A 20,477-nucleotide genomic window follows, 5' to 3' on the forward strand; every position below is an offset into this window, starting at 1 on the left:
TCCTTTTTGACCCTCCCCACACTATAAATTCCCTGTCGTACAAAAATAGCTTTTCAAGTGAATGATTGTATGGTTTCAGAGGAGGCAGAGCAGAACCTGCACTGTTTGTACAATCATTGCACCATCATGTCCCATTAAGTTCCAACTTCCATTAACTGCTAAGGCAGCTTTGAGACCTTCTGTTTGAGGTGTCTTTGGGGGTATTTAAACAGAGTGAGTAAAGTAAGATGATAATTTTATAGACTCTCTACAGATTCATTATGGTCTCCTGTTTGTTAACATGCTTGTATTTCTGTATTTGCCTCTGTTTTTAACTTCAACTTCATCAGTTTCTGTGTGGTTATCCTTTCCTGTATTATGGAAATGCCTTTCATGCTATTTTGTTGTAATTCTTTTCCCCTCTTTAGAAAATGCAATTGTTGGGGAAAATCTCATTGGAGCATTTATAAAAGAGATTAAGGATGGTGTTTTTCTGCTGCATTTGGATTCCAAGCAGTTCCTAGCAGATTCTGTCATTGATTTTCCCCGGGATGAAGAGTTTGATCTGTCTCCCCGTGTGCAGCTTGGATGTAGAAGAGGGTTTCGAAGAATTTCATCTTCTGGGAAAGCAGGCCTTAATTCACAAGGATGTGGTATGACTTATTTTTAGCTTTCCATTCTTAGATGTTGTCAGGAATCACTATAAAGCTGAAATTAGAAAGTCATCAGTGAACTTGTGTCTAAGGTTCATATTTGAAAAGTGTGAGGCACCAATGTGAATGGGAAAGATGGGAATTAGTGCTTTGCTTACTGTTCAGTCCTTGTGTTGAACCAATGATTTGGAAATAGACATCATGGCACTGGCATTGTATAGAAAGTTTTGTAAACATTTTTGATATTTCTGTAAACATTTCAGATTTGACTGGTAATATAATGTCATTCTGTAATGCACATGATCCTTAATAAGTGAATTTCACAAAGATAATGTAGCCAGAGCTTCAGATAATGATTCATCACCTGGAATAGAAACCTAGATGCAGAAATGCCAAACGTCCTTGGATTGTGAATTCCTGGGCCAAGTTCAGCCAGCTCAGATGGAAGCTTTTTTGATGCTGGCCAACACCCAGACCTAACTACACTTCTGCCCTCTTTTCTTCTTCTTTCCTTCTGTTTAGTCTGCTTCCCTGGAGCAGGCTGCCTTTCTGCCAGCATCCTGCTTAGGGCTGTCAAACCTGCCTTTTTCACAGCTCCCCATGGCTGTGCCAACCTGTCCCTGGTACCAGGTCATGCTGCCAAAATGCCTTTGCCTTAACAGCCCCAGTCTTGTTTCTATCAACACCAACATTCCTTCAGATCCTGATTGTTCTTGTTGGCCCAGTTGTCCTCAGTGAGTCTCATTTATGTCAGTTTGGGATGTATTCATTATATCTAGCCTTTTTTATTTAGGGAACAAAAGAGAGATGTACCACTTGTAGGTATACAATAACAGAAGCAGGTACTGGATAAGTTTTCCAGTGTTGGGAATATTTTCAGATATTCATCGCTTCATCACTATGAAGCAAATGAGAATATGTGAAAAAAACTTGTCTCCCTGCTTTGTGTGGTGTTTCTTTTTAAGTTCAGAGAGTTGCCTAATGCCTGGGTAAGGTAATCAAGTGATGAACCACTTTTGAACTGCTGCAGTTTCCAGCCTGGACCTTTAAAGGTAAATTGACTGCAGGTTTAGATCATCTCCACAGTCTGAAACACTTCAGATCTGGATTATTTAAACACATGCAGGAAAAAAACATTAATTCCTGCTGAGTCCAGAGTCCATAACAACTTTCAGCTACTTAATAAGATGTAGTGTTGTGTTCCTTAAAGGTATTATTTTTTAAAGTAGAATCCATCACTTAGAGCAGAACTTAGAAAGAATTGAAACTTTATGCCAAGTACTGCCTGCCAGGCAAAAAAACCTCTAGGAAGCAGTGAATTAACTTGCCTTGTGAGGTAGTTCATACATATGAACCAGCTAGCTGTGGAAAATATCACTCAGGAAAACAGACATCACAGATATGTGGTAAGGAGAAAGTTTCTGCCCCAGCCTTTGGTAGATGTTTTGCACTCTAAGCTGTCATAGTGTACCTGCTGCTGGTTTGTGTTGCAGGACTGCATATTTTATTCTGAACAGGGAACTTTGGAATTCAGGTTCTGGTTATTCTAATATATATATATATATATATATATATATATATATATATATTTAATGGATATATATATGTATATGTATATATATATGACAGAATCCCCCAGGAATGTGCATTACAACATATACATACCTACATACATACATACATATATATATATATATATATATATATATATATATATATATGGACATATCCTGTTCTTTCATCCTGTCAGGGTCTGTTTCCCCACTAATAATAGGGACAATTAGTAAGAAGCATCACCTGTGACTATTAGAAAAAAGTTGTGTGAGGGTGGCAGAGATTCGTTATTCTCTTCTCTTTCCTGCTCTGGCTTGTTCTTGAAAGCCAAATTGTATTTTCAGGTCCTGATCTTTCTGAATTGTTCAGTTTTATTTCACTGTCAATGATACTGCTTTTCCTTCAGATAGTGTGGTCAGCTCAGTAGCAAGAGTTTCCTGGTGTTCTCAATAAGCATAATATATTCACCTATGAACATGCAACTTACATGAATCTGCCTCTTTTTCTCTTGTATTTTCCTTACAGTCATCTGTTTGTTTAGGTTTGCATCTATTATTGTGTTGTTTCATATTTTCCTGCCTGTAAAATAGGTGACATTTATCATATGTTCACTTTTCTTATATGACATTTTTTCTTAGTCTCAGCCTTACACTTTTATATTACACCACAGGTATCTATGAATACAATTCTTTAAGAGCTGGGAGTAGCAATATAATTTTAGCTAAATTTTAATAATACAGAAGGCACTTTCTTTTGCTAAGGTATGAGTTAAAACTAAGAGAGTTGGAAACTGTCCAGGAGGACTTTAGGAACATAATCCTTGTCCCTCATTCATTTCAGGAGAAAACCTAAAGGCTGTTCATAAAATTAGCTTTGTCTTATACAATTTTATGCTGGTTCTTTTTATAGAAAATGCTTGACAATTCTATCAGAGTTGCTTTAAGCATAACATAACCCAAATGAAAGGGCTATATTTATAGCTGATTGGCAGCTAAATACTAAATTTCTAATAATCTGTATCAAGAATCCCATATCCCAAAGTTTTCCAGTATCCCTGTAGGGAAGAAGGGCAGGGCAAGTGTTGGGGAATGATCAGTTGTGACAGTTCTTGAACTTGCTCAGTTTAGTGAGAGCTGAGGCTCTCACTACAGGGTGGTATCCCTGTGGAATCACTTCAGTGAGCTGCTCCTTAGTCTGGATTTTACAGCTTGTTTTCCTGGTACACAGAACCTTGAATCCAGTTAGAAGTGAGACCAGGCTTCAAATTTTATGTGCAGGAGCAAGGGATTAATTTTGTTTGTTTTGTTTTGTTTTTGTTTTGTTTGTTTTTGTTTGTTTGCTTGTTTGATTTTCTTCCTTATATTTTAATTTCTTTGCTCCTGGTTTAAGGTTGCACAGTTTGGTCCCACTGGTAACACTTAGCTCTTTTTATTTAAAGTTGTTTGTTTAAATATTTTGGTTAAAATTGTTCTCCAGTTTCTTAAGTTGGTAAAATGTATTAATGTTTATGCTTGAAAGAAGTACAATACAGTGGTTTGTCTCACTTGCAGGGTCAAACTGAACCTACATGTGATTGTGTCAGTGTGCCCTGTAGTTGAAGTCCTGGGTCCCTCCAAGAGATATAGAGTCTAGAAAACATGATTCTGCACCAACATTTCTTATTGTTCTTTGTGCCCTTTTGTCAGTCCAACATGTGAAATGAAAGGCAATTTTTTTCACTCAAAATGCGATAGGAGACATAGATGTTTCTTTTACATTGTGACTAAAACTACAAAAAATGGGAGAATGCTTTGAAAAGCTTAATTTGTTTCTTTTTAAACTTTAATTGCTTATTTAGTCTCTTCATTCACTGCATTTTGTCTTCAATGTAGGCATGGGTTTGTCATTTCGCTTTAATTTCTGCTGTTGTTCAATGAGTTTTATGCTTTCTACATGTGCTGGAAATTGTCTTTAAAACATATCAGATACTCCTGTATATTAGATGATGGGTTTTTGAAAGAAGAATTCTGACTGATCCAGGATTTTTTACATTCTGTAATTGATTTTAGATATGTTTTTATCCAGATTAATTGCCTTGATGTGTACCAGGAGGAAAATTTCAGTCTCACAGTTGTATCCTCCCAGAGCTTCCCACTGGATTACTTACAGCAGATGAAGGAAGATATGATAATTTTCCTACTAGCTGTCTTTTAAGTCTATTATAATTTAGGTGGTCCCATGAGTTAAATTCATTTACATTCTGGTGTGTTGGCCAGAACAGCAATTCACCATATGGGTTGTAGTGAGAATGGCCAATATTCCATTACTGCTTCTCTCTCGTGGAAGCTTAAACTTCTGTCAGAATGCATTGCAAGAACAGAAATAAAGTTTTGCACCTTGTCAAAGTCCCAGAATATACATTTGATAGTGTTTTGAAGGAAATCTACATCTGGGAAGCAGCTGTGAAATAACAAGCAGGAGTATTGTCCAGCAAATATGTCTGTGACTCTTCTGCTTTAATGTTCATTTTAATGCTCTGGAGGGAAAGACAGTATTCCATGATATCCCAGAAGACAAAGAATTTTCTCTGTAATATGCAACAGGTCAGCTGGAAATATTGCTCCTGGTTGTTTTGAAAATTATATAGATACAGACTAAGTGCATCACTAAGAACACATTTTTGTTTTGTGTTTGGGTTGTCAAGTGCACAGCTAGTGACTTTTTAATCCAGCCATTACTGTTTAGTTTGGAAGTACTTAACAAAAATTTCTGTACCAGGAATTCTGAATAAAAGTGTTACCATATGGTGGATTTCTGTGTGATGGTTTTGGAGTTTCTGCTCCTTAGAGCTGTCCTGTTTGTGTTTGTAGTGTTAGAAGTTGCTCTTTTTGTAGATTGTCTTCCTTTGCTTTCATTCACAACTCACCCACCTGCATTATCTTATTACAAATGGATTTGGCAGTTGGAAATCTGGCCTAGACTTGGCATTTCCAAAGAGCTTCATGTGCTCTAATTCAAGAACAGATTTTGGGTGATCTGTGAAAACATATCACAACCTAGATTCCTGTATTGATGAGTTTAATGATCACTTAAGTAGTGTTTAGTTTGTTATACCACTTAGAAATGCATTCATTAGAGCTTGAAGCTTATGGCAAGTCTATCAGAATTATATATATATATATATATATATATATGTATATTTTTGCACACACACATTACGTGTATATATATATATATATGTATATATATATATATATATATATTTACATATACATACCCACACGTGTGTGCAAATGCCAGAAGTGGTTGAATTCCAAATGGGTAATAAGGTGATTGTTCTCTTTGCAGTTGTTTGTCCTCCAGGCAGTTATTTCCAGGACAATGAATGCATTCCCTGCCCTCTTGGCTACTATCAGTATCAGACAGGACATTCCTTCTGTATCAAGTGTCCTGTGGGCAAAACTACCAACTCCTATGGGGCAATCAGTGCTGATCACTGTAAGTTGAACTCATTTTTTTCCTTATCCTTTATTTTCTGGCTTCAAATATTTAAAGATTTTTTTTTATTCATCTCTACGTTTTTGTTTTTTTTTTTAAATTAAATCCTCCCTCTGGGGGTTTTTGGATGGATATGATGCCTTTTGCATACATTCAAAAGCATTTTACAAAGTACAAACTGTCTGGTGTTTTGACCAAAAATGCATGAGAAACAAGTGGTCAGTCTCATCCAGGATGTTGTGGCTCCTTTAGACATGTTCATTGTCCTCAGGAATGATATTTGTGTATTTAGTATTAGTAAGAAACTTCTTATGAACTTCATTTATTGTCACTTTCATGAACACTAAAATAGTCTTGTTTTGTGCAGTGCTTTCTCTTGCAAATACAAACACTTCTCACAAAGCAACTATTGAAATGTTCACTAAAGATGGTGAATTCAGCTTAAATAATTTGTTTTTTCTCATGCAGTTCTATACAAAAAATCGATTATTAGGTACAAATTCAGTTTTGTCTCCAGAATTATCTGATATAAAAGAAGATATAAATGAGACTACCAAGAATGGGCTTCTTGGGAAGTGTCATTTGAGTATATGGTCTGCTTTGTTCTCTTTCAACTTATTTGCTCTCTTAGGTGGGATAAGCCTCCTATTTTTATTGTAATGTATCCCAACATAATTAACTTTTACCTACAGTTGTCATTCTTTTCCATGTGTGTTCCCTGGGTAGGTATTGGACTTGTGTCCATAGGAGTTTACTCCTTAGGGTTTAAAAACTTGCACTTGCAATTTTCTTTAGTAAACCTGCTCCCTGCCTGGTTTCTACTCTGCCTTTGTGCTGCACCTCAGTGCCAGCCCTCTCCAAATGGATAGGTTTCACATTATCTTCCTACTTGCTTTCATTCCCTGCTGTCTCCTTGCAGTGTCTGAAGAGTTTCACTGAATTAATTGTTGTGATAGCTCTTCTCGTTGCTCACAACATTCCACAGATCCACTGCAGCAGTCATTGAACAAACCTGTATGAAAGAACAGTTCCTTCACTGTACTTTGCTTTATAGTACTGGAAATACATCAACAGAGACTGGGTACATGACAGAGAATCTAAAAATGTTTGAAACACAAATTGAAGTAGCAACAAAGCAGTAAGACTGCCATGAGAGCATGAAATACTGTGCAAATCTTAGCTTAATTTTCAGTGAAGTCTCTGCTGTGTTAAGGACACTTTTGTCTCACAGCACTGAAATATTGTCCTACTGAATTGACAAGACCAGTGACTGCACAAGAAGTTTCCTCTGAACCTCAGAAAATGTTTTTGCTGTGAGGGCAACCAGGCACTGGCTTGGGTTGCCCAGGGAGGTTGTGGAGTCCTTGGAGATGGGTAAAAGCCATCTGGAAAGGTCCTGAGCAGCCAGCTCTAGGTGGCCCTGCCTGAGCAGGGGGCTCTGACCTTATGACCTGCAGAGGTCCTGTCCAGCCTCTGAATTCTGTGAAACCCAGTGACAGCTTTATCAAAGCTCCATTTTCCCTTTCCTCGCTCTCTTGTTCCAGGTGTCACATCCTGCCAGAGCAATGAGCAGGGCCTGCAGTGTGATGAAGATGGCCAGTACAGACCTTCCCAGCAAGACCCTGACACCAGGAAATACCTCTGTGTCGACAGCTCTGGAGCAGCACTGGACTGGACTGAAACAGAGGATCTCCTTACAGATGACCAGTGCTTGGGTAGGTGACAGAAGGATACTTTGGATATGCTTTGAAGGTGAAACTTCCTTATGAAGAGAATAATCATTCCACAGCTTATGGGGATTCACTGTCCCACAGTTATTCACTTTTCCATACCTGTGGCCTCTGCCTTAAGCCACATTCCTCCTTAGTTTTGCATTTCTTGACTACACTGGGAAGTTATTTCTGGTGATGGAGGAGAGCAAAGCAGGTTTCCTGCACTCTGAGATGGCTCCCAGCTTTTGATGTGTGCTGACCTTGTGCTCTCTGCTTGGAAACCCAGAAGAATAATGAGTGGCCTAATGAGAAAGAAGCAGAATTATTTATTTATGTGTAACATTATCCCTCATCTGTGTATTCATGGGAAATAGACTATTTTCAGCAATGACCTCACAGCCATAACACAACATCACCCTCTTGGCCCCTGCTGTAAGGTATCTGGCCTGGGGAACACATCCTTGTAGGCTGAAGGATGTTACTTCTGCTTGAATACAGATGCAAAATGCTGGTTTTCAAGGATGAAAAGCTTGAAAAAGCAAATAAAGTCATCTATCAAACAGTCCCCACACTGCCTGCAGTAAGGTCTAATTGTGCTTCTCAGCCTCAAAGCTTTTGCTTTTTCCCAGAAGTTTTTATATGCTCATGATATGATTGGTATTGAATTTAATGGAATATTCTCTTTAGAAACTGATGTCATGGTGTGCTTTGAGTTAGGCAAGTGTTATCAGTGGAAGGACTGTGAAAAGTAAAGTCCCAGTTGTGAAGAGGTTGCAAAACTATCTTCAGTTAAAATAACTCTTTTTTTCCTCTGAGCATACTCTGAGACTGATCACAGTTCTGAACATGAGGTGAAAGCCTCTGTTGCTCTCAATCACGGGATAGCTGAGATGTTTCTCTGTGGAGAGAATTTAGGATCTTAATTCTCCTGTTACCATGAGCCTTCCTGCTTGGGTATTTCTGACTCTGTCCAGGATGGAGCAGTTGTAGATAACTGTGCTTTGTTTTGTGGGCTATGCTAGAAGATGTCACTACAAATATTTATGACTGTTGAAAATTCATTTGGGAGTTTAAAAACACAGCGACAATGTGTCATAGAATCACAGAATGGTTTCTGTTGGAAGGGACCTGAAAGACCATCTTGTTCCAGCATCCCTGTCATGGGCAAGGATGCCACCTAAAAGATCAGGTTGCTCAGGACCCCATGAACACCTAAGAAATTTGTTTACTTGCTTGGGTTTTTAAATAGTACTTTTCTGACTTATTTAATTTTGTTTTTCCCACCCCTTTTTTTTTTTTTAAAAGATCTTTGGCAAGAGGCAGGCATTTGGGAAGGGTCACCAAAACCCAGCTGGTCTTTGGTTTTTGAGTCTTCAGACAGAAGAATTGCCTTGTATGATTGAAGAGGAGTAAGCTGTAACAACCATTGCTTTTGATTATTGTTCTCTCTCTTGTATTTTAGGTCACTTAACATTTACACTTAACATTTATTACTCAGCATTTATTATATGGAGGTTGGGATTAGGTGATCCTGAAGGTCTTTTCCAACCTAATCCATTCTATGATTCTGTAATTACAGCAGCAGAAGGACCTAGAGCTTTGCTCTAGTAAAAAACAAGATAGAGAATTTCTGTTCTGCATTAAGCCTGTGAAATTATTTTATGACTGCAATTTTTTTACCTTTCTTCGTACTAAAAAAAAACAAAATACAAGAATTTAAAAAGGGCAGTTTTTCTATGATTTTTCAATATTTTCAGTTTACTGTTTCATTACACTTTCTATCTTCTCTCTACTTTTCTCTCATATTATTGTATTCAATACATACAATATTCAATAATATGGCAGAAAAATAGAGAAAAAAGATTTTCACTTGAAAATGGAGGGGTGGGATGAAGCCAGAATTAAGGAAAAAAATCAGAAGAAAAGAAAAACCTTTGAGAGTGTAATTTTCTAAATTTGAATATAGGAATAGAAATAAGGGCAGCTTTTAATGAAGCATCTCTGCAAGTTGCAGATGCAGAAAGGATTCAGTTTTGTGCAGGTTATCTAATGTTTGTATTGTTGTGCCCTGTATTTCAAAAAAAAAGAAAAAACATTCATTTCTGCCTGCACTGTGTTTTCTCCTTGTCCCCATCCTAACTGGAGTGCAAGGATTTTCTTGTGCTAAGCATTTGACAAACTCATGTGTGTTTTTTCCTGAGCAGAAATGATAGCTTTATCAAAAGCACCTGCTGGCTCAGCCCTGACAGCAGTGGACATTTGCTTCTGATTTAGCCTTGACTCTTTTGCCATAAGGGTGCAAATGATTATTTTAAGAACTTATCCCTGACTCTTATTTTATGGTTTATCCAGACATTTCAGGAGAGAGGGCTGTGATCCTCTGGCCAGACTGCTGTGCCTATGAGCCCAGGGAAAAGAGGGGCTGAGTTTCCAGCTCTTCCATGTACAGACATCTCCCACAGCTGGGATCACACCAAAACTCCTGCTTTGACCTCTTTTAGGTCTAGGCCTGGTGCTGGCTGCAAGGAGCCAGAGGTTTGCCTTTAGAGAAGTTTGGTCACCAAAGGATGATGCTAAGTCACCACGTTCTTCTCTTAACCACAGCATGGCTTGGGTTGGAAGAGATCTTAAAGATCCTCTGCTTCCAGCCCCCCTGCCATGGGCAGGGATAATGTGCTGTGCTCACTCAAATGTGCTGGTGCATCAACCTGTGGTCACACTGTGCCCAGCCCTTGGTAATACAGCAGGGTGGTGGTGGCACTGTGTGTCCTCTCACTCTGTAATCCCCTTCAGGGCACAGACAGGGCCAAACCCTCTGGAGCCTGGATTAGATTCCTCACCCCATTTAATGACCTTTGGGGTTTGCATCTCTAGACCCTATGAGCTTTTCCCAGTGTGTGAACAGTGCTGCTTATCAGACTCCTCACACAGGTGAGCAGGTCCAGTGCAGAGGGAACAGATAAAAGGGTTTGGTCAGTAAAGTGACAGGTGTTAAAAGTGGAATGGAGTAGTAATAAGGCAGCATGTAGGACATACAACCTTGGATATAGCCTTGGGCCTTTTGTCAGTGGAGATCAGGCTGTTGTGTTTCTGGATTTCCTGTCTAACCAAGTGCTGTTGGAGCTGGCTCTTGTTTCTGTGACTGGTTGGCAGAAAGTTGGTTTCCCCTTTGACTCAATAGTTGGTTCAATGCCATGACCAAGTAATGAGAGATGGCAGGTCTGCTGCTGGAAGAGAAGCCTCACTGGAAAGTAAAACCCCAGCCCACTCCTGGCCAACTGGTTTTTAAAACATCTTGTGACACTTTTTATTTCAAAGCTGAAATTCTACCCTCACACCAGCTGTCTCCTGCATTATCTGTGAGGTTATGGTACATCATTTAATGAGCAAACTTCTCTCCCCACAGAATTCCTCAAGCTTAATTTCTACCTAAAGTCTTTGTCTGTTTGCAGCATGGAAACTGATTGATAATACTACTTGGTTGGGGCTTTTTGTTGTCTTTTTTTTTAGTGCTCAGAAAATTTGAAAGAATTCCTGCCTCACGCCTGATTTATGGATCAGAAGAAGCTCAAATTCTTCAGTCTCAGTCATCTGGGGGAGACCTGCAAAATACATCTTTTCAGTGCATTTCTGGTGAGAAAACTGAGAAAAGCTGAAAAGCACAACACTAACAATTATGGAAAATAATAACATCTTCATATGATGAGTCCGTAGTTATGTATATGGATGAACTATATGTTCTGCAGTGTGGCACCAATTCACTGCAAGTTATTTACAGCTTTTGGTGACCTTGGTTCAGGGAAGAGATTGATGTTTCTTTCAGAAAGAAGTCTTCTGACTTTACTTACTACTAAAGTAATCTTTAAAGACAGTTGATGTAGTTTGCAATATGAATGAGAACTGAGATTTAAACCAGGAAACATTCATCAGACTGTGCAGATATGTGGACAAAAGAAGGATTAGGTGTTCAGGACATATGAAAAGCAAGGTTTTACCTCTTCACAAATTACCTTATTGGCACATAAAATAGGAATAATCATCTTTGCTTACATCAGGAAGGTGTTATAAGGAGTTCAGAGCTATTCCTCTGCCAAGTCTTAAGTTTATATACTATATTGCATCTGGTTTAAGTTGGTTCAGAACCATCTAAAACCCAGAGGAATCACCACACTGCCTTGAGTCAGTCTCACCTTGTGTGTCCTAAAGCTCTGGCTGTGAAAGGAGGCAGAGGGATATGTTCAAAGCAAAAACTCCCTGGCAGTAATAACACAGATGTCCTGTTTGTAAGATACATGCCAGAATTCCGACAAATCAGTGGCTTTGTGTCATATGCCACAGTCTAGTCAGAGCAATCACCTTTCGTGTTAAGAAATTAATATGGGAAGCCTTTTATTACTGGAATGATTTTCCTGTGTGAACTCATCCTGGCTGTATACTTTAAGATTTCTTGCACCTTCCCTTGAACATGGAGACTTGCAAAAGCAAGACACTGACCTGAGAGAGCCTGAGAGCAAATCTGGGGAGGAAGTCACTCCCCTTTATCAACTAATGTGATTCCCTCTCTCTTATAGCTGTATTTTCTTTATAAGTTATTTAAATGGCAGCACAGCTACAAAATATTACTGCTGAAGTTCTCATTGAGGGATGAGGGTTAATCTTTCCCTCCCTAAGTCCTGGTAAGGTCAGATAGCTCAGCTTATATTTCATCTGATGTTCTGATCTAAGTTGGTTGATTTCACACCAATTGGTAAGTGTTTCACCTGGGCTAGGAGCAGAGCTGTAGGAGTAAGTTAGTGGTGAATTTTTAAGGCCTTTTAAAGATCCTTTTAAGAAGGATCTTCAGCTACTCCTAAATCTGGAACGGATGGCTGTTTCTCTCTTACTGGCCCGGGGATTGCTGCAGGGGCAGCATGATTGAAGAATATGATGTTTCCCTCCTTCCTGTCACTCTGATATTTGTCACAACCTCTTTGTCATGGGCTTACTGTATCAGGCAGATGTTATGTGCTGGCAAAGTGGCTCATGAGAGTCCTCCCTCAGGCAGAATTATACAGCAGACTTTAAATGTTTGGGTGTGTGGTCAGACCTGTATCAGCTGTTTATATTATCAGGTAATGAGCAACTTTCTGGATGAATTTAATTCAATTTTCAATCCTTAACTCTCTACTAGAATAGCTGAGTACTAAAGTTCATTTGGCTAATTAAATTCGTCTGATAGACATATGGAAACCTAGATAAGTGGCAGTAAGCAGTGGAATTTCTAGCAACCATTTTGCATGCAAAATGCTAGGAAACCTAAAATTTCTTTCCTGTTTTCCAGTCTGTGAGAAGGAAGATGCCTGTGGCTTTGCAGCTGTAACTCTTGCTGGTACTGAAGTGCTCTGTGCATTATACAGCGCTGCTGAAGCCAACTTCAACTGCACCACCTCTGGATTGGTAAGAATGATCATATTATTTGAAAATATGTTTATCATAGTGCTGTGTGTTCCATGTAAGTAGACAAGACCACAGAAGAAAGGCAGGCTGTTTCCTGGCCCCTTGCACATTGCTCTTCCCTGTGGCAATCCCTGCATGTTGGTGTAGAAGCTACACCCAGATGTTTCCAAAAATGACTGAATATCTGAATATCTCAGTGGCTGAAGCATCAGACAGTACTGTTGCCCCTAAAATAAGCTGAGCATCTGCAGATAGGATATCAGGTTGATTTAAAAAGAGGGTTAATCTAGATAGTCCAAACTAAAACTAGCCAGGTTGGTAATCAGGTCACCTGAAACAATCATACTGAGTCCCTTCCTCTAGCCCAGGGTTTGAACTGTGTGCTCTTTATCACTGTGCTATTTCCCTATTCACTACTTTAAGCAGCAGCGTGGCATTGAGGAGCTGAGATCTGTTTGATAGTGTAAAAAAGTCTGTATGAGAAAGAATAAAAAACGTCCGCATGGAGTTGTGCTGTGATAACCTTTGTTGCTCATTGCTCCCCATGAATTTCTAAATAAAGATAATGTATTTTAGGAGAGGAAATCCATTAACTTGTATTTATTTTGCTTGCCTGTTTTGTGTCTCAGGTCCAAGGTGTCTTGGGGAACCCTGCTGCCACTAGCATCAGTGGCCTCAGCTGCTTGCTTCGTGTCAGGAACCCAGAGGGAAATGCACTGATGATCTATTTGAAGAGAGGTACCAGATGTGAATCACTCACCTAAATCTGACTCTGTCCAAGCTGGCAGATACTTCTGTACAGGGTCATGACTAAATGTGGGGAGCATCTTTCTTTAAGAAGACACAATACTTTACAGAATTCAACATTTAGTGACAGTCTAGAAGCTTCAGAAAAATCTTTTATATTTTGTTCCCTAGAAATTAAGAATACTTTTGTAAGCCATTCTGATGATTTTTGCCAGAAACGAGTCCCATAAAACCTCAAAATCTGTCCAGTGTATTTTCCTATTCTGTTCTGTTCTGACTTCACTAAGCAGTTTGTTATTTGCACACATAAGGCATTCTTAATGACCAGCCTGTACGTAATTTAAGTTCGCTTTACCTTTGATTGTGAACTGTTCTAGTAATATAGCAGCCAAGAAGTTAACTGCTCTCCATGAATCCCAAAATATTTCAGCTGAACTAATGCATGCATGAGACAAAATTTATTTATTTATTTATTTAATTACGGCCTGAGTGTGGCTGACAGCACCACATCCATTGTGTGTCCAGCTTTAAGTGTCATTCCAAACTGGAAGCAAGATAACCAAATGCTGCAGGGTTTGAATCAAAGCTCTCTGCTCATACCATGTTCTTTGTATTTCTATGCAAACCTCTGAGCCAGTATTTATTAATATTAATAAAGGTAAAAGATCAAATTCTCACCTGAAAATGAATCAAGACCCCTGAGCTTGTTGTGATTGGTATAATCTTGTTAATAGCATATCTATTCTAGTTTTTTAGATCCAAAATTCTATGAATCATGCCCTCCTAGTTAGCAAAAGTCTTAATTGCAGATGCAGTTATGCTGGCCAAATTACACATTTTACTTTTTAAATGAGAAAAATTTGTTTCATTTTTATCTGGGAGTTGCTAACAGTATAACTGAGTGCTCGAAGGTGGAATATTACCAATCTTAGTGCATGGATCAGTATAGGAGCTCTTTGCTGGCAGTGCATTATAACCAGCTACTCAGGAATGATGGCACTACGTCATCTGATGATCTTATCTTGCTTCTGAAACTCAAAGTCCAGAAAAGGACTTTTAAAACTGAGTTTTGATCATAAAGCTTTCAACCAATTCCAGAGTGCAGGCAATTAAAAAATATTCCTTGAGCTCCCTTTGAGCTCCTTTCCTTTTCTGTGTACCCAGGACAGGAATTCAGCTCCTCTGGACTCAAGACCTTTGAGAGGACTGGCTTCCAGAACGTGCTGTCTGGTGTGTACCGCTCCATGGTGCTCCCAGTAGCCAGCACATCCCAGACTGATGCTCAGCTGCTCTGCAGACAAGAGTGCAGCCAGGACTCCTGCTGTGATGGATTTATCCTGAGCCAGCTCCTGCTGGATGGAGGTACTGCCTGACTGCACAGGACAGAGTCCTGCAGTAAGAAACCAATGCTAAATGAGTAGAAGTCATTGCTGGACACAGTACACAAACCTCTGCATCATACCTGTGTGAGCAGTCTGTCTCTATCACTGACATTTTTTTGGTGTTGTGAAGGTTTGAGTTATGCCCAAGACTTGGTCTGGAGCAGTAAAGATCTGAGGTAGCAACGTGCTCTTGGAAGAAAATGAACATTTTAAAGGGAAAAACCTGACAGAGTTCCAGCAGTGTTTGGACAATGCTCTTAGGAACATGGTGTGACTCCTGGGGCTGTGGTGTGCAGGGCCAGGAATTTGACTCAGTGATCCTTGTGGGTTTCTTCCAACTCAGCCCATTCTCTGTCTGTCATCTCCATCTGGATGAGATAAATTGTTCTGAAAACAACTCTCTCCATACATAGCACAGCTCAGTTGCCAGAACTTGGTGCCTTTGAGCTGATACAGGAACTAAGGAGGTGCCTCCAGACAGTTCTTGTGGTACAAATGAAAATCAGCTTCCTTTTAAGAGCAGGAGAAAAGGATGCTAAACAGAATTATGTTATATTATCTCATTCAGAAATGCTAAAATATCCCAGGTCTGGATGTCTGTCTAGGAGAGCAAGTGGTAGTGGGATGGATGGAGTCTGGCAGAGGTGGGACTTTGGCACAAACAGATTTTTGCCAAAAAGTTCAAACACTTTATGCCAATGCTTACTTATTGCAGTTTAGTTTCCCTTTGGAGATGAATTTCTTATAGGATGCAAGGTTTTAAATTATATGCCTCAAGGATTTAGAGACAAGCTATATTAACAGTCAGGAGTTGGACTTGATGCTTTTTGTGAGTCTCTTCCAACTCAGGATATTCTCTGATTCTGTGAAATCCAGTCATGTGCTAGTGGCTGCTATGTGACAAGCAATTCTCCAGTTTGGAGTGGAAACTGATCCTAGAGTTACAAAAATCGATGAAAATCTGTCACAAATTATCTGTGAAAGTTGTCAAGAAAATATTTCCAGAAAATTATTCTCTGTTTTGGCATCTTATTTTTATTTTTGGATCACAATATTGTAAATGATTTTGTGAATTCCATTTCTCTATACATTTACCATCAAATTTTGGGTTCTCTCTACTTGTGAGTGTAAAAGGTGAGTGTCTGTTTGGTTGGGGTGACTATTTGGATCAGTTCTACAGGTAAATGCACTACTTGGACTAGCATTTTGCTTAAAAAGAAAGAAAAAAGAAGGAAAAGGTAGCATATTCAATACCTCATGTACCCAGTCCATAAAAACAAACTAGAAATTGTAGAACCTTAGAAATGCCTGAGCTGTGACACCAAGTGCAAAGCAAAAGCTGAGTATTGTCTAGAATTTATGGTAACAGATTGGTGCCAGAATAGGTGGACTTAAACACTCTGGTCCCCCAAGTCACATCACATTTCTGGGGGAAAGTGAGGCCTGGGATGACTAAAATCAGGCAGCAGCTCAGGAAATCATTGCAGTAAAAATATATGTGTTTTTTTGTTGTTGTTGTTTTTGGTTTTTGTTTTGTTTTGTTTTGTTTTGCTTTGTTTTTTGTTCAGAACCTGAGATTGTAACACCATCAAAGGATTGGATGTGTCTCTCTGGTGCTGTGAATTGCTGAGAATATTTTTGGATATTATCAGATAATAGAATATTTTATTAGGTGATAATAGTATGTGCCTGAAATCTCTGAAAAACAGGCTACAAATGTTTAGTTTGGGTATAGGTAGCTAACCTTAGCACTCAAATTTGAACATTGGATTCTAATTTTCACTTTTGTTTTATTTTGTTTTGCTTTGCTTTGTTTTGTATTGTTTTTTTGTTAGCAATACTGAAGGGTGTCTCTCTCAGTGACACAGATTCAGCTGGCACTTAGAGAAAGTACTGGGGTCTTGGATAGGTGCAGAGCATTAGTGCAGCAATGCAGCTGTGTCTTTTCCTGCCCCTAGGGACCATTCTGTGCAGTTTGCTGAGCTCCCCAGACGTGCTGATCTGCAATGCCAAAGGATGGAGTCCAACACCAACCTCAGCCATGGCTGGGATGTGCAATGGTGTGAGCTATGATGAGAAGGAGAAGAGGTTTTCTTTCACCCTGGGAGGACAAGTGTTCAGTGGAAGTATGTCGTGAATTACCTCAATTTACATTAGTTCTCTTTAATTGTTTTGTGGACTCTGTCTTGTTCACCAGCCTGCTCTTGTACTCCAGTGCTTTTTTCAAGTAAATCCACATCCCGAGAGAATAAGAATTCTCTGGCTGGATGCATTGCTAGATAGATGGACCTCTCACATTTTGCCACATGAACATTTATGAAAGTTGAGACTGTGTTTAATATGTCACTCTGTAATACTTGCAGCATTTAATTTAGGCGGATTCAAGCCAATAATCTGAAAGAAAGGTAAAATCTGGAGCAAAGATAAAAAGAGAGATGCCCAGACCTACACAGTAAAAACAATGATAGGAAATTGTGTAAAGTTTGGCACCCTGGACCCAGACTAGCCCTGTGACACCTGTGACCTTCTTCCTTAGTCTTTTATATTTATTGAAGGTGATGCATAGTTTAGTGATGTGTTTTCTATTAAATTTCTGAGTATTTTTAAATATTGTTAATTTAAACAGCTATTGCAACAAATTTTTTTCTTTACTAGCTTCTCAGTTGATGCAGGAGGAAGAAAGAAATTTCACTACCTTTCAGGAAATTTACCTGTGGAGAGGTAAGTTATCTCACAGAAGCTCTTACAAAATCTTATGATGAACTGTAGGGTGTGCAGATGTCTATTATATAATGGAAATATCATTGTCACTTAATTTCATGCTATCCAAATTAAGACACAAATCAGAAGCCTATTTTGGCAGGGATGTGCAATCTGGAGTAGTCTACTGCTAGTTTCTTGAAATTTGGGTAAATTCTTGTGTCTGAGAACATAATTTATAACTTTTAATACTCTTGAAAATGGTATCATGAAAACACCTGTTTTTGTCCCATCACTGTCCAAGTACCATAATAATTTGGCACTTCATGCCTAATTATGTGGATTATGTTTATTAGCAGAGTAACTGATTTTTTTTCTTTCTGAATCTTACCATGTACATGGCAGCACCTGCACAAATGATTTGTAATAATGCTTTAAAAGTGCACAAAGCCTTCAGAGCACTGATATTGAATACAGAGTGACTCTGGATATGAAGTTTACTTTTGTCATCCAAACAATCCAAGACAATATACAGAGATGGTTTTACTCATTCTTGATTCAATGTTTGGAGGACTACCAAAGGAATTTTCCTAAGTGGTGCATCTTATATGTTTGTTCAGTTTTGGGAACTGAGGATTATCTTGTCTTGTGAAAGAAAGATAAAGGAAATTACTTTGCTCTTTGATTCCTGTTTCATTCCAGACTCTGATATGATCACCCGGACGCAAACCTCTTTGTGTGAAGGTGCTGCTTCAAAGACAAAGGAAGATCTTGTGTTATCAGGTATTAGAGCAATAGCAGACAGAGCAGGAAACAGAAGAGAGCAGAGAGGGGATGCAGAATTTAACCAGAAAATATAATATATTGCTATATATGTGTTCATAATGATGTAGGTGTTGTAAAGGCCACAGGATTTCTCTGAAGTGGGACGTCTGATCCAGGTTTTGAGAAACATCTTGGAAATGTAGGCCTGGCTTTATGGTTCTTACCTTGCCAGGCCAGGCAGGAAATTAAAGTGTTAAAATGTTCAGTGTGAAACTTCTTCTTTCAGACTTACTGAGCTGGAGAGGTACAGGAAATATTATTTGGCTGAGAAAAAAAATGTACATAACCCAGGAATGAACTACTTGGCCTGGGTAGCTGGGCATGTTTACTGCTACTGACAGCTGTAAATATGGGCCATAGAGAAACCCAGGATGAAAGTGCAATCATCAGTGTTTCTTCCATGTGTGATGGCAGTGAGGGACCTGTGAACTTCTCCTAGCTCCTTTGTTATTCCAGGGTTTGCTCTTTGTTGCATGAAGTCACGTATAGGTCCATAATAATTTATAGGAAGTTACTGGAGTTCATTTGGGCCTTCAGCACCATAATCCTAAGAGAAAGTGAGCAGTGGAGTTTGCTGAGAGCACCTTGATCCATTTTTAATGAATTATAATCTTTGCTGAGTAGTCTTGATGAATGTCTGAGCACATGATTTAATATGTGCAAGATCCTAAAAGGAAATGAATTGCTGATTTTGCTTAGAGAATTCAAAAGGAAAGTAAACTAAACTAATAAAAGAAACTAAAACTGCCCATTTATGTAGCAGAGCTTCTACATAGTTTGGGGTATTTTATAGACTTAAAATGGGAGAAAAAAAGTTGCACTTATTACTGTGGTTGAAATTATCTTGCATTTACCTGCCGAGGCATGACTGCAGCCCTCAGGGTTCTTTATTTACCTTGCTGGGGCTGATGATATCATTAAAACTTGCAGTTATGCAAGGAATGCAGTTTTTACCTCCATCCCTAAATCTTACACTTGACACCAGATGTTTAAAAGAAACTGAAGGTTGAAGTTATGGCTTGAGAGGTAACAGGAATTGTAGGTTACCTTGTTTAAGAAGTCATGAGTACATCTAGGAAAATGTCTACAGAGCTATTATCACTTGATAATAATTTGTAAAAAACAGGGTAACATATCTTTTCTAGTTTATGATAGAAAATGCAAAGCTACAGTGCATTTTCAGCATGTCAGTAGGTGCTTCAGCACTCCAGCAATCATCAGCATGTCTTTACTTCTTGTTTTCACTATTGTCTGATTATTTCACTGCATGTAAAATTAAGTGACACAATGTCTTGCAATGTCGGAACTGGGGATGAGACCTGCTGATGACATTTGATAAATAAGAAAGTGTTTATGAAGAAATTTGTAAGAGATCAATGAAGAATGTCAATTTCTTTTAATACTGGACCCTTATTTAAGGGTATAAATTTGTAAACTAGAAAATAGCTGTGATTGATTGTTTCAGAGGGAGGTCAGGAGATATAAATAATTGCATACGTCTCAAGGTCACAGGCAGGTGACAGAAGTGAGTTATGTAATGTGGTCTGTGGGAGCTTAAATTCAGAGACATGAGCTTAAATGACTGAAATAGGTATTAGGCTTGTCAAGAAAACTTTTAAGACTGAGGTGTAAAAGCTTCTCAAGGGAATATAAGGAAACTGCTGTATTTTGAATTAACAAAACAACATCAATAAAGGAACTACAAGCATCCTCTGAATCCTCATACTTCATTGTTAGGATGTTGTGTTGCATGACAATAGAGTGAAGCCTCTAATTTCTAGAATTTTCATCTAGTTTTTTGATATTGGAAATAGCTGTCAGTGTTATTTTGTGCAGGTCAGCAGGGAGTCACTGCCTTCAGGAGAATCACTGTGGGTGAACAATTCTCTTATTCAAAGCAGTCTTTGGTGTATTCTAGTCCTATAAAATGTTTGCAGCTGTTTTACTGCGAAAGGCAGTAAGAATTTTATATATTAATAAATTTAATTCGTTCCAGATCATAGTTAATTTTT

General features: G+C 38.7%; 1 protein-coding gene across 1 annotated transcript in view; it reads left to right on the forward strand.

Annotated features, from left to right (window-relative positions):
* Positions 1-20,477, forward strand: part of TG (thyroglobulin) — a 145,648-nt gene that overhangs the window by 31,181 nt on the left and 93,990 nt on the right. Inside the window, exons 20-29 of the mRNA XM_062504085.1 lie at positions 408-632; positions 5,514-5,663; positions 7,208-7,378; positions 10,886-11,008; positions 12,696-12,811; positions 13,441-13,549; positions 14,723-14,920; positions 16,899-17,066; positions 17,596-17,661; positions 18,343-18,423. Of these exons, the coding sequence (XP_062360069.1) occupies positions 408-632; positions 5,514-5,663; positions 7,208-7,378; positions 10,886-11,008; positions 12,696-12,811; positions 13,441-13,549; positions 14,723-14,920; positions 16,899-17,066; positions 17,596-17,661; positions 18,343-18,423 (1,407 nt within the window). The remainder of the gene's footprint in view (positions 1-407; positions 633-5,513; positions 5,664-7,207; positions 7,379-10,885; positions 11,009-12,695; positions 12,812-13,440; positions 13,550-14,722; positions 14,921-16,898; positions 17,067-17,595; positions 17,662-18,342; positions 18,424-20,477) is intronic.

This window comes from Cinclus cinclus, chromosome 1 (assembly GCF_963662255.1).
Source record: "Cinclus cinclus chromosome 1, bCinCin1.1, whole genome shotgun sequence".
Taxonomy (NCBI): Eukaryota; Metazoa; Chordata; class Aves; order Passeriformes; family Cinclidae; genus Cinclus; species Cinclus cinclus.